Genomic DNA, 12,277 nt, shown 5'->3' with positions numbered 1-12,277 from the left:
ATGGGGTTAAATATTATAGACAATAATTTAGAAATTAATTGCTTGGCAAGAGAAATCGCTACAGAAGAAAAGTTCAATATAAAAATAATTGTGTTTTAAAAGCATCATGCTTATCACTCTACTAGAAAATAAACTTTTGACGCGAGTTCTTGAATGCATTTAGAAAGGCTTGTGTAACCAGTATTCTGCCTATTGATGAGTGCAAGTAGATAAACACATTTTATGTGTGGCATGCAAAACTTTAAAAGGAAAAGCAGTGGTTTTCTATGCTCAACAAGAGATGTGTTCGTCAGAAACACAATGACCCCTACTGCGCCGCTTTGAAATAAAATTTCTATTTATCATTTGGCATGTATAGAAATCATCTCCCTTTAAAGCTTATTACTTTCCTTGGATTTTGTCCAATCCAACTGGAGGGAGGGGGGGGGGGGGGGGGGGGGGGGTCTGTAGACAGTCAAAAATGACCAATCAGACATCACTGACAACCAAGGCCTGTGATTTATCAAAGTGATCATAGCCAGAGTTCATCATGTACATCTATGGACATAAGTCCACAGGTATGTAATGAACCCTAACATTCACAAATTAGTACAGGAAAGAAATGATAATTATATAAAAATTTTTAAAAACTTTGACAAATCAATCATTTGAGTTATAAACAAGGGCTGTTTGTAAAACATGCATGCCCCCCATATGGGCTCTCCGTTGTAGTGACAGCCATTGTGTGAATATGTTTTTTGTCACTGTGACCTTGACCTTTGACCTAGTGACCTGAAAATCAATAGGGGTCATCTGCCAGTCATGATCAATGTACTTATGAAGTTTAATGATCCTAGCCATAAGCGTTCTTGAGTTATCATCCGGAAACCATCTTACTATTTCGGGTCACCGTGACCTTCACCTTTGATATAGTGACCTGAATATCAATAGGGGTCAACTGTGAGTCATGATCAATCTACCTATCAAGTTTCATGATCCTAGGCATAAGTGTTCTTGAGTTATCATCCGGAAACCATTTTACTATTTGGGGTCACCGTGACCTTGACCTTTGACCTAGTGACCTGAAAATCAATAGGGGTCATCTGCCAGTCATGATCAATGTACCTATGAAGTTTCATGATCCTAGGCATAAGCGTTCTTGAGTTATCATCCGAAAACCATTTTACTATTTTGGGTCACCGTGACCTTGACCTTTGACCTAGTGACCTGAAAATCAATAGGGGTCATCTGCAAGCCATTATCAATCTACCTACGAAGTTTCATGATCCTAGGCATAAGCGTTCTTGAGTTATCATCCGGAAACCATTTTACTATTTCGGGTCACCGTGACCTTGACCTTTGACCTAGTGACCTGAAAATCAATAGGGGTCATCTGCGAGTCATGATCAATCTACCTATCAAGTTTCATGATCCTAGGCCTAAGCGTTCTTGAGTAATCATCCGGAAACCATTTTACTATTTGGGGTCACTGTGACCTTGACCTTTGACCTAGTGACCTGAAAATCAATAGGGGTCATCTGCGAGTTATGATCAATGTATCTATGAAGTTTCATGATCCTAGGCCCAAGCGTTCTTGAGTTATCACCTGGTGGTCCGACCGACCGACATGTGCAAAGCAATATACCCCCTCTTCTTCGAAGGGGGGCATAATAATCAAAATAAAAAATCTGTACAGTAACTGTGAAAAGAACTTAAATTCTTGGTAAGGAAATATATAATCTGAGATTTATAATTATTTAAATTACTTCCCTTGAAAATAATTGTGTCTAACAAATCTCTATTTTAGTAGCAAATAATTAAAAGCCACTACCGTGACTGTAGATTCACCACTCAAAATGTGCAGCTCCATGAGATACACATGCATGCCAAATATCAAGTTGCTATGTTCAATATTGAATAATTATCTACCTTTAAAGCTTATTACTTCCCTTGGATTTGTATTTTTGACCTTAGACCTTGAATGATCTTGACCTTTTACCGCGATGTGTTTGTCAGAAACACAATGCCGCCTACTGCGCCGCTTTGATTTATTTAACAAAAATATATAATTTGGAAGGTCAGATAATTATGTCCATTTAAAGCTTATTACTTCCCTTGGATTTGTTTTTTCGACCCTGTGACCTAGTTTTTGACCCAGCATGACCCATATTCGAACTTGATCTAGATATTGTCTACATACAACTTCTGACCACGTTTCGTAAAGATCGGATGAAAACTATTTGAATTAGAGAGCGGACACGAAGTGTTACAGACTGACTGACAGACTGACGGACAGTGCGAAAACTATATACCCCCTTTTCTGCGAAAGGGGGCATACAAATTTATTTTCTGCTGCCAAATTTTTAAATTTAAATTTGTAACGCTATGGTACAATGCTTTTAATTATTTGGGCTATTTTCATGGGCTTTAATGAAGAAAACATTTCAGCCAAATACAATTTTATTCAACCAAATGTGTTAATCTTGTATTGAAAGGCAGAGTAAACCCCGAGAAGTTTACAAAATATCAATACATAAGCATACATTTCAAGTTGTTGAATTTTAAATCTTCTCTCTATCTCTATCTCTCTCTGTTAATATTGAATATTGCATCTGCTCAATTTCGTACAGAGGCAGTTTTCTTACTGCTGCACATCACTGCCTATATTCTAGTAACAGATGTAATGCAAACAGCAAAAACGTGTTAGCATATTGTTGTAATATTAGATTACATACTAAGTTGAACATGCATAATGTGAACATCATTGTATACTTACTTCCGGTTCTGTTCTCCTGTCAAGAACATTTCCAGCAGCCCAAACGGTATGTAGAACCCAAATTGAATCAGGGTCAGGTACCAGCCATGTGGTCGAAACTCTTCTAGTCGGAATATTAACTCCTTAAATTAATAACAAAACAAGAGATGTGTTTGTCAGAAACACAATGCCCATGTGTGTGTGTTTGAGATTTATTTACACGTCGTCCAGCGTCTTTTTTTTTTTTTTTTCTTCGTGACTACAGATGTATTGACCTGCCAAAACACAATGCCCACTTTTGAGCCACTTTGAAATAAATTTTCAATATATCATTTGGCAGGTTTAGAAATTATCTCCCTTTTAAAGCTTTTTACTTCCCTTGGATTGTATTTTTTGATGTTTGACCTTGAAGGATGACCTTGACCTTTACATTTCACCACTCAAAATGTGCAGCTTCATGAGATACACATGCATACCAAATATCAAGTTGCTATCTTCAATATTGCAAAAGTTATCGCAAAACTTTAACCAAGATTAAAGTTGTGGGACAGAATGACAGACAGATAGGCCAAAAACAATATGCCTCCGATCATTCGATCCAGGGGCATTAAAATGTAAGAGCTGCCATATAAGATTATTATTATTTTCTTTGTTTGCGTTACTATTCAACTTTTTTTTTCAATTACTTTAATAGTCTCGCATGGTACGTTTCAAAATGAAGCAACCTTGCTATAATTACATGAATTATACAGAATACGAAACATTATTTACTGAAGCAAACACATTTACAAGTAACCATTGGGATAACATCATTACGAGATTTAATGTTTAACTAATTGCAGGAGCGTCATACAGTGTCAAACAGTATTTTCTGTAAATCCAATCTGATAATCATGCAAAGAAAACCTTGGAGTGGTGTTATGGGGCTCATAACCATGACAGCAGGTACATTAGCACAGTGGTATACCAACTTCATTCACATAGCAATCAGTATTTATCCAAAAAAGATATTCAAAGCACTAGATTAAAGTGGACAGTACAAAGTGTTTTAACAAAGCTGAGAAGCAAAACTACAACATACCTGCATATAACCATACACAAGATAAACTACAAATGTTGCAGTGGTGAGCACTAAGAATTGAGCTAGTCTAGACATGTGAGTCAAGTCCACACAGAACATCTTAACTTCAGTTTTCTTCTGGTCTAGACTAGGACCGCCATTCTTAGCAATTTCAATGTAAACTTCATCTTTCTCTGATGTCATTCCCATTTTTTGCATTTGTTTCTCTCTGTTGGGTACATTCTTGTATCGTGTTGCTGACATCTGTAAGGGAGATGTATTTATGCAACTTACTCCTATAAATATGAGGTCGATATATATCCTTTGTATATTATACAAAATATAAAAAAACTTTCAAATAAATATTATGTTAAAATTAGTATTATTCTTTCCATCAAAATATCAACTTTAGAGAAACAATATTACCGTAATTACTCTATGTTTTCGGACACTTAAAAATAATAGTTTTTTTTCGTGTCCGAAAACTTAGATACGAAAAATATTCACAAAATACAGGTGTCCGAAAACTTAGAGTCGAAAATTGAAGTGTCCGAAATAGCGTCAATTGTATCAACAACTACGGGTCATAGCACGCGCTTGTAAAATACCAGTATAAATTACAGTTATATGTGTTTGCACTGCATTTTAAATAATTTTAAATGCTTAATTTATTTGACAGATCGGTACTACAAGGTTGTACTTTGACCAACGAGTTCAAAGATGAGCATGTCATGTACCGATACTCGCTAGTATGAACCTGTAATTAACGCAAAAAAAGCAAACAATGAATTCTTTGTTTGTTCATTTCCGATTGTTGTTGTCTTACACCTTCCATTGTTCGTAAAACTTGCAATAGGGAGCATCACACTTTGAAGCGTTTAGTATTTGTCACAGTTATTTTACTAAGAAGGGGAAGTACCATTGAGGTAGATAAAAGCACAGTTCTGCTGTGACGTCACTAATTGCTAAGCTGACCGATACATAAGTCACGTGGTTTAACCACATACAAAGGATTCATTCATGTGGATTCACTCATGTTAATTGGCACTACCCCTGGTAATTGTCATAACGCTTATGCTATCGGGCGAAACCATTGATTCATACCGGTTTACAAGGTTATTTACCCAATAACGCAAATGTAATGGTCTGTTGCCCTAAGGCATGCACCTGTCATGTTTTATAATGTTAATCTGGTTGTAAAACCCCATGATTGAAGTGTCATTAGATATCGAAAACCGGACCGAAATTTGGTAAAATAGCGCTGTAAAATATACTGTCCGAAAACTTAGAGACATTAATTATGGACAAAAACTCGTGTGTCCGAAAATTAAGAGTCACGAAAAATAATTATTTTTGCTAAAAAAACGGATGTCCGAAAACTTACGTGTCCGAAAACATAGAGTAATTACGGTACTGTACACAGTAACTATTCCAAGTTAAGGGACACTTATAGGATTTGCCATTCACTTAAACTCACAAGTCTGATGGTGCTGGGGACGTAACATTTCACTTGAATCAAAGTATTTGAAAATTAAATATGCATTATGATCAATTATATGTTTCTGCAAATGTAAATGAATAACAAACAAGAGGGCCTGAAAGGCCCAATGTTGCTCACCTGAGATAACAAGAAACCGTCGGAGACGGGTGATGCTCCCCAAAGTTTTTTTTTTCAAAATATTGCACTATATATTCAGATAAAAGGAAACGTCTTGAGGGCACAGTAGATGGGGGGACAATAATTTTTTTATAGAAAATTTCAAAGGGCCATAACTCTGTGAAAAATCATCTGACCAGAACCCGCTGATAATATGCACATCTCCTCTTGGTAGTGAAGCTTCCCATAAAGTTTCATTGAATTCCGGTCATTAGTTGCTGAGAAATAGCCCGGACCAGAATTGCACAATATGTACAGTTTATAGAAAAATTCAAAGGGCCATAACTCTGTGAAAAATCATCCAACCAGAACCCGCTGATAATATGCACATCTCCTCTTGGTAGTGAAGCTTCCCATAAAGTTTCATTGAATTCCGGTAATTAGTTGCTGAGAAACAGCCCGGACAAGAATTGCACTATATGTACAGTTTATAGAAAATTTCAAAGGGCCATAACTCTGTGAAAAATCATCCAACCAGAACCCGCTGATAATATGCACATCTCCTCTTGGTAGTGAAGCTTCCCATAAAGCTTCATTGAATTCCTGTCTGTAGGAAACAGAGGTTACACAGTAACTCTTCCTATGCGATAATTGTCAAGTTCCTTTCACAGTAACTTTAAATTATGCAATATCTGTGCCACGGAGTATAGAGACACAACTCCTGGCGCGATCACCTTTTGGGGGCTTAGAAGACAACGCAACACATGCGTCTTATATAATAAAATTCGTCACTTTATTGATTGACACCAACAGATGTTAAATGACGTAGATGTGAAGATGACAAAGACGTTAAGACTTGAAGATGGTTATCTGCAAATAATAAAGTTACCTAGACATAGTACAACATTCAATCAGACGCATGCATTATATAAAATACATGATTTAACAAAGGTTGTATGGGTCATGATACAAACAATATCTTATGAATACATAGTTGTACATTCATACAGATCACACTTATACAATCAATCAATAAACATATGACATTATGTGTGGTTTTCCTGCCCTTTACCAAAAATCTAATCTAATATTAAAGGGGCCTTTTGACAGATTTTGGCATATTTTGAAGTTTGTCATTAAATGCTTTATATTGCTAATTGTAAACATTGGATCTTAAAAGCTCCAGTAAAAAATCAAGAATAAAATTTAAAAAAAGGAAAAAAAAGTAGCCGGAACCAGGGCTCGAACCAGTGACCCCCGGAGTCCTGGAGTAAGTCTGAAGTAAAAACGCATTAGCCCTCTCGGCTATTCCGACGGGTATACACAGTAGAAGTATTTTATAAATTATATAAGCAATCTTCATAGTTTCGTAAATTTAAACGACAACAACAGAACTCTCCAAATTATTCAATCGTTTCGCGTTGCAACGCTTTATAGTTTTTAGGTTTTCAAATCGTCAAAAGATACATATTATGGCTATATTGGACTATGGTAAATGTTCAGTAATACTGTTTCCTCACAAATATCATAACTAAAACAAAAATTTGCGAATCTGAAACAACTTTTTTCAATTTTGTCAATTTACCAAACCGTAAAAAGATCCCTTTAAGATATAAAAAATTTACTGATAAAATATTAGGAAAACTATCGATAAGGAAAATTAATTCTCTCATAAAACTGACAATTATGAGGTAACAAAAAATATTACATACTGCATATTGCTATCTGTAGTCCCAAAAAATGATTAACAGTCGTGCCAGACCCACTAGTTTCAGAGTCTACTAGCACATGAGTGACCAACCTACTTGTTTCAAGGTTCTAAGTACACTGAAGAGTTGGGCGACTTACAACAGAGATTCAAATAATTAATATGCATGAATTCTAGGCCTGACCAATCCGAGTTCAAGAATGGCCCCTAAGCATCAGATCTAATTATAACTTTTGCCTTATATGGAGCATCCCTGCTCACCTTGGAATGCCCTGTGTCTGTTTATTCTAACAACAACAGTGACACTAGCAGAGGTTGCAGCTCGGTGAAACTGTCATTTTAATTAAAAATTATGGTCCTAGCAGACATGGGAAATGAACACAACACACCCATTTATATGTCCACCCATGGCAGGTGGTTCCTGCAAGTCTTAGTCTCTCACACTGTCATTAGTTGCTGAGAAATAGCCCGGACAAAAATTGTGCACGGACGGACGTCCGGAAGGACGGACGGATGAAGCGTCGACTATATGCTCCCCCCAAAATAAATTTTTGGGGAGCATAACAAGATATTATTGGGACAAATATTCTGACCAAGTTTCATGAAGATCGGAAAATAAATGTGGCCTCTAGAGTGTAAACAAGGTTTTACTATAGCCATAAAAGGAAAAATACCCCGCCCCCTTGCAGCCATGTTTTTCAACAAACCGGCATCATTTTTTAACTCTTCCAAGATTTTATTGGGATGAATCTTCTGACCAAGTTTCATGAAGATCGGACAGTAAATGGGGTCTATAGCGTGTTAACAAGATTTTACTATAGCCATATTAGGAAAAATGCCCAGCCCCTTGGAAGCCATGCTTTTCAAGCAAACATAATTATTTTCAAACTCATCCAAGATATCATTGAGACCAATCTTCAGACAAAACTTCATGAAGATTGGACAAAAAATGTGGCCTCTAGAGTGTTAACAAGGTTTTACTAAAGCCATATATAGCCATATAAGGAAAAATGCCCCGCCCCTGGTGGCCATGTTTTTGAAGCAACCAAAACCATTTTCGAACTCATCCAAGATATCATTGGGACAAATCTTCTGACCAAGTTTCATGATGATCGGATAATAAATGTGACCTCTAGAGTGGTAACAAAGTTTTACTATAGCCATATAAGGAAAAATGCCCTGGCCCGAGGTGGCCATGTTTTTCAACCAACCGACATCATTTTTGAACTCGTCCAAGATATTATTGGTATGAATCTTCTGACCGAGTTTCATGAAGATCGGACAATAAATGTGGCCTCTATAGTGTTAACAAGATTTTTCTATAGCCATATAATCCCATATAAGGAAAAATGCCTTGCCCCCTGGCAGCCATGTTTTTCAAGCAAACGTAACCATTTTCGAACTCATCCATGATATCAATAAGACAAATCTTCTCACCATATTTCATGAAGATTGGACAATAAATGTGGCCTCTAGAGTGTTAAAGGTTATACTATAGCCATTTTAAGGAAAAATGCCCCACCCCTTGGCGGCCATGTTTTTCAACCAAAGGGCATCATTTCTGTACTCTTCCAAGATATTATTGGGATGAATCTTCTGACCAAGTTTCATGAAGATTGGACAATAAATGTGGCCTCTAGAGTGTTAAGATTTTAGTATAGCCATATATAGCCATATAAGGAACAAGGGACAAAATTGTCACAAAACCAGGTTTTCATTGTGAAAAAAAATCTGATAAAGGGAGAAAACTCAAACTGAACTTTTGAAATGACCAAAAAAAATTAACCCCCTTTGTATTTTTTTTTTTTTTTTTAAATCTATTTTTAGTCGTGGCGACCTTGACATTGGAGATATTGACGTGATTCTTTCGTGGGACACACCGTCCCATGATGGTGAACAAATGTGCCAAATGATTTTAAAATCTCACAATGAATGACATAGTTATGGCCAGGACAAGCTCATTTATGGCCATTTTTGACCTTTGAACTCAAAGTGTGACCTTGACCTTGGAGATATCGACGTAATTATTTCGCGCGACACACCGTCCAATGATGGTGAACAAATGTGCCAAATGATTTTAAAATCTGACGATGAACGACATAGTTATGGCTCGGACAAGCTCATTTATGGCCATTTTTGACCTTTGAACTCAAAGTGTGACCTTGACCTTGGAGATATCGACGTAATTATTTCGCGCGACACACCGTCCAATGATGGTGAACAAATGTGCCAAATGATTTTAAAATCTGACAATGAACGACATAGTTATGGCCCGGACAAGCTTATTCCGCCAGCCCGCCAGCCAGCCAGCCAGCCCGCCCGCATTCGCCAATCTAATAACCAGTTTTTTCCTTCGGAAAACCTGGTTAAAAATGCCCCGCCCCTTGGCAGCCATGTTTTTCAAGCAAGGTTACCATTTCTGAACTCATCCAAGATATCATTGGGACAAATCTTCTGACCAAGTTTCATGAAGATCGGAAAATAAATGTGGCCTCTACAGTGTTAACAAGGTTTTACTAAAGCCATATAAGGAAAAATGCCCCGCCCCCCTAGCGGCCATGTTTTTCAATCAACTGGCATCATTTTCGAACTTGTCCAAGATATTATTAGGATGAATCTTCTGACCAAGTTTCATGAAGATCAGACATTAAATGTGGCCTCTAGAGTGTTAACAAGATTTTACTATAGCCATATATAGCCATATAAGGAAAAATGCCCCGCCCCTTGGCAGCCATGTTTTTCAAGCAAACATGACCATTTTCGAACTCATCCAAGATATCATTTAGACCAATCTCCTGACCAAATTTCATGAAGATTGGACAATAAATGTGGCCTCTAGAGAGTTAACAAGGCAACTGTTGAAGGCGCACGACGCACAACGGACAAAAAGCGATCACTAAAAAGAATTAAGACATTTTATTACAGACATGTTGTAAAATGACTTTGTTGTTATTTGCAAACTGTTGTTATTTGCAAACTGTTGTTATTTGCAAACTGGGTTTGATAATTTTCAAATTTTACTCTTTACCTGACGTTAACCAGGGCATATTTACATTTAGTTTTGGGATTAAAACTATAAGCCACATTCCCCCTAACCAAGTATTTTTTTATTTTCCTCCAAATTTTCAACTAAAAATCTACTTTGATTTTAAATAAAATATTTATTTTAGTAAAGAATTAATTACAATACATGCAGCCATCATTCTACAAAATTAATGCCTGTATTCAGTGCAGGATTAAGGAGGCCAACGCAGTAGTGTTGTGTTTGTTGTCACTACCCAGGGGTTTTTTTTACTAAGAAAGTGACGCCGATATTCGGCGTCTTCCCCTACCAGAATTTTTTCCCTCAAAATACAATTTCCCCACCAAAAATATCATTTTTCACTAAATTATAATATTTTCTCTCAAAGAAATGTTTATTTTTCCTTTGGGCATTCGACAATTATCCAATTTGCACCATGTACAACGATCTCGCTCTCTCTCTCTCTCTCCAGACGAACACAAAAAATCTGGGAATCCCAGTTATTCTAAATATAGCTCTTAAATTACGTCATGTAAACTGGGCAACTAATCGTAATAATCATGTGACTATTTTACTGGATACCGGTCTTGCGCGAGAAGGGTGTTTCGTCAATTTATTACCGGAAACCAGTTGAATTTTCATCCGGGCTATGTGCAAGCCAAGATATAAACGTGAAAACAGAAAAAAAATGTCTCACAATTGGCGTTCTTACACAAACAAAATAAAACATTCGGACTCGGAAGATACTGAACGCATCGAGGCATTTTCTAAGAAAGAATCATCGAAAACCGTTATAACCCAGCAGGATTCTGAGGTAATCAACATCGAACATTGTGAAAGTGAAAGTAGACAATCGGCAGCTGCCGCTCCTTTCCCTTCCAATACTGTAGCAGATCAAGATCGTCAACCCATTCATCATGAAATTGAAATCACAAAATTGACATCGTCCCCCGGCCCCAGTACAGAAATATAGTTGAAAACATTTCCCATTATCAAGATCTACACCCATCTATTAAGAACTTTGACTTTAATACGTGTTAAATGTGTTTAAGAACAAAAAGGACAGAGACAAGCCTCTTTTAATGAGTTATAGACATTGAAATGAACAGTTTTTATTTTTTCCCCTAATTTGTCTCTTTCGCACTCTTTTTTCCCCTGTCACCCAGCGTCCAGCGTCTTCCCCTTTCTCTAAAAAAAACCCCTGCTACCGTTATAGATTTTCTGCATAAAAATTAATTCTGAAATGAATTAATGTCATATATGATATATTCAATCAGTTATCTGATATACAAATACTGTGTTTATACGTGAATTATTATTCTTTCAGTATGGCGAGAATAATGGGTTGCAGGCTAAGTAAGTAAAAACATTCTTGAGTCATGATTTCATGCGAGGCCCATAGGCAGTTACCCACTCTGCCTATTAGGTAATCCAGGACTCAGTGTGCAGGTCACGTGACTTTGTGGGGTCCCCCTTTTTTAACTTTAAAGGATGTATACACGACGGTAAGTTTTGCTTTATTTCAAATAACTTTTTTTATTGTTCTTCTTACGAATTTCAACTAGTGCATAAAAGAAAGATTTAATGCTGAATATGGCAATGTGAAATACATTGGAATTACTTTATTTAATAAGCATGTGTTCTTTTTTTCAAAAATTCGGTATCTACTGCATACATAGTACACGGTTATGATTCATGCAACGTGAAATTTTGCCAACAATTTCAGATGTATTCAAGGATTTATTCTTATATATTAAGATATCAGCACAAACTGCAAAACAAACTGTCTTTTATGCACTTTGCAAATGTTTTTCAATAACTTGAAATATTTGCAAAAATGAAGTTGTTATCGGTGTGTTTACATGCTGTACAACCCGTGTGTAAAACCTGGGAACCCCCGTTGATTTTGCACCATGGGACTGCCTGCATTTATTTTCAAAAAGGACATTCATTTAACGTCGGTAAATTTTCATTATATTAAGTGAATTCAAAAACTTCTTATATTCCCCCAACCCTATATCTAGGTATTATGCATAAAAAATCCCCCACTGGAAGGACCCCAGTCCCATTCTAGCAAGAGAGAAAATCTGCCATGCATTAACAGATTGTAGCGACAAAGTCAGAGTGCTCCTGTATTTAATTAAAAAACATGTTCC

At 36.6% G+C, this 12,277-nt stretch overlaps 1 protein-coding gene and 1 long non-coding RNA gene across 5 annotated transcripts in view; both read right to left on the bottom strand.

Moving 5' to 3' along the window:
* LOC127861514 (uncharacterized) overlaps window positions 1-6,217 on the bottom strand; it is a 50,336-nt gene extending 44,119 nt beyond the window's left edge. The window contains exon 1 of the long non-coding RNA XR_008040250.1: window positions 5,504-6,217. This is a non-coding gene — a long non-coding RNA (uncharacterized LOC127861514). The remainder of the gene's footprint in view (window positions 1-5,503) is intronic.
* The window catches only part of LOC127861492 (adenosine 3'-phospho 5'-phosphosulfate transporter 2-like), a 52,832-nt gene that overhangs the window by 27,909 nt on the left and 12,646 nt on the right, over window positions 1-12,277 (bottom strand). For all 4 annotated transcript variants that reach the window (XM_052400027.1, XM_052400028.1, XM_052400029.1 and 1 more), the window contains 2 exons: window positions 3,816-4,058; window positions 2,756-2,877 (listed from right to left, as the gene is read on the bottom strand). In XM_052400027.1, the coding sequence (XP_052255987.1) occupies window positions 2,756-2,877; window positions 3,816-4,058 (365 nt within the window). The remainder of the gene's footprint in view (window positions 1-2,755; window positions 2,878-3,815; window positions 4,059-12,277) is intronic.

Source organism: Dreissena polymorpha, chromosome 16 (genome assembly GCF_020536995.1).
Source record: "Dreissena polymorpha isolate Duluth1 chromosome 16, UMN_Dpol_1.0, whole genome shotgun sequence".
Classification (NCBI taxonomy): Eukaryota; Metazoa; Mollusca; class Bivalvia; order Myida; family Dreissenidae; genus Dreissena; species Dreissena polymorpha.
The sequence above is the reverse complement of the archived record's forward strand: the minus strand, read 5'-3'. Positions and strand labels throughout refer to the sequence as shown.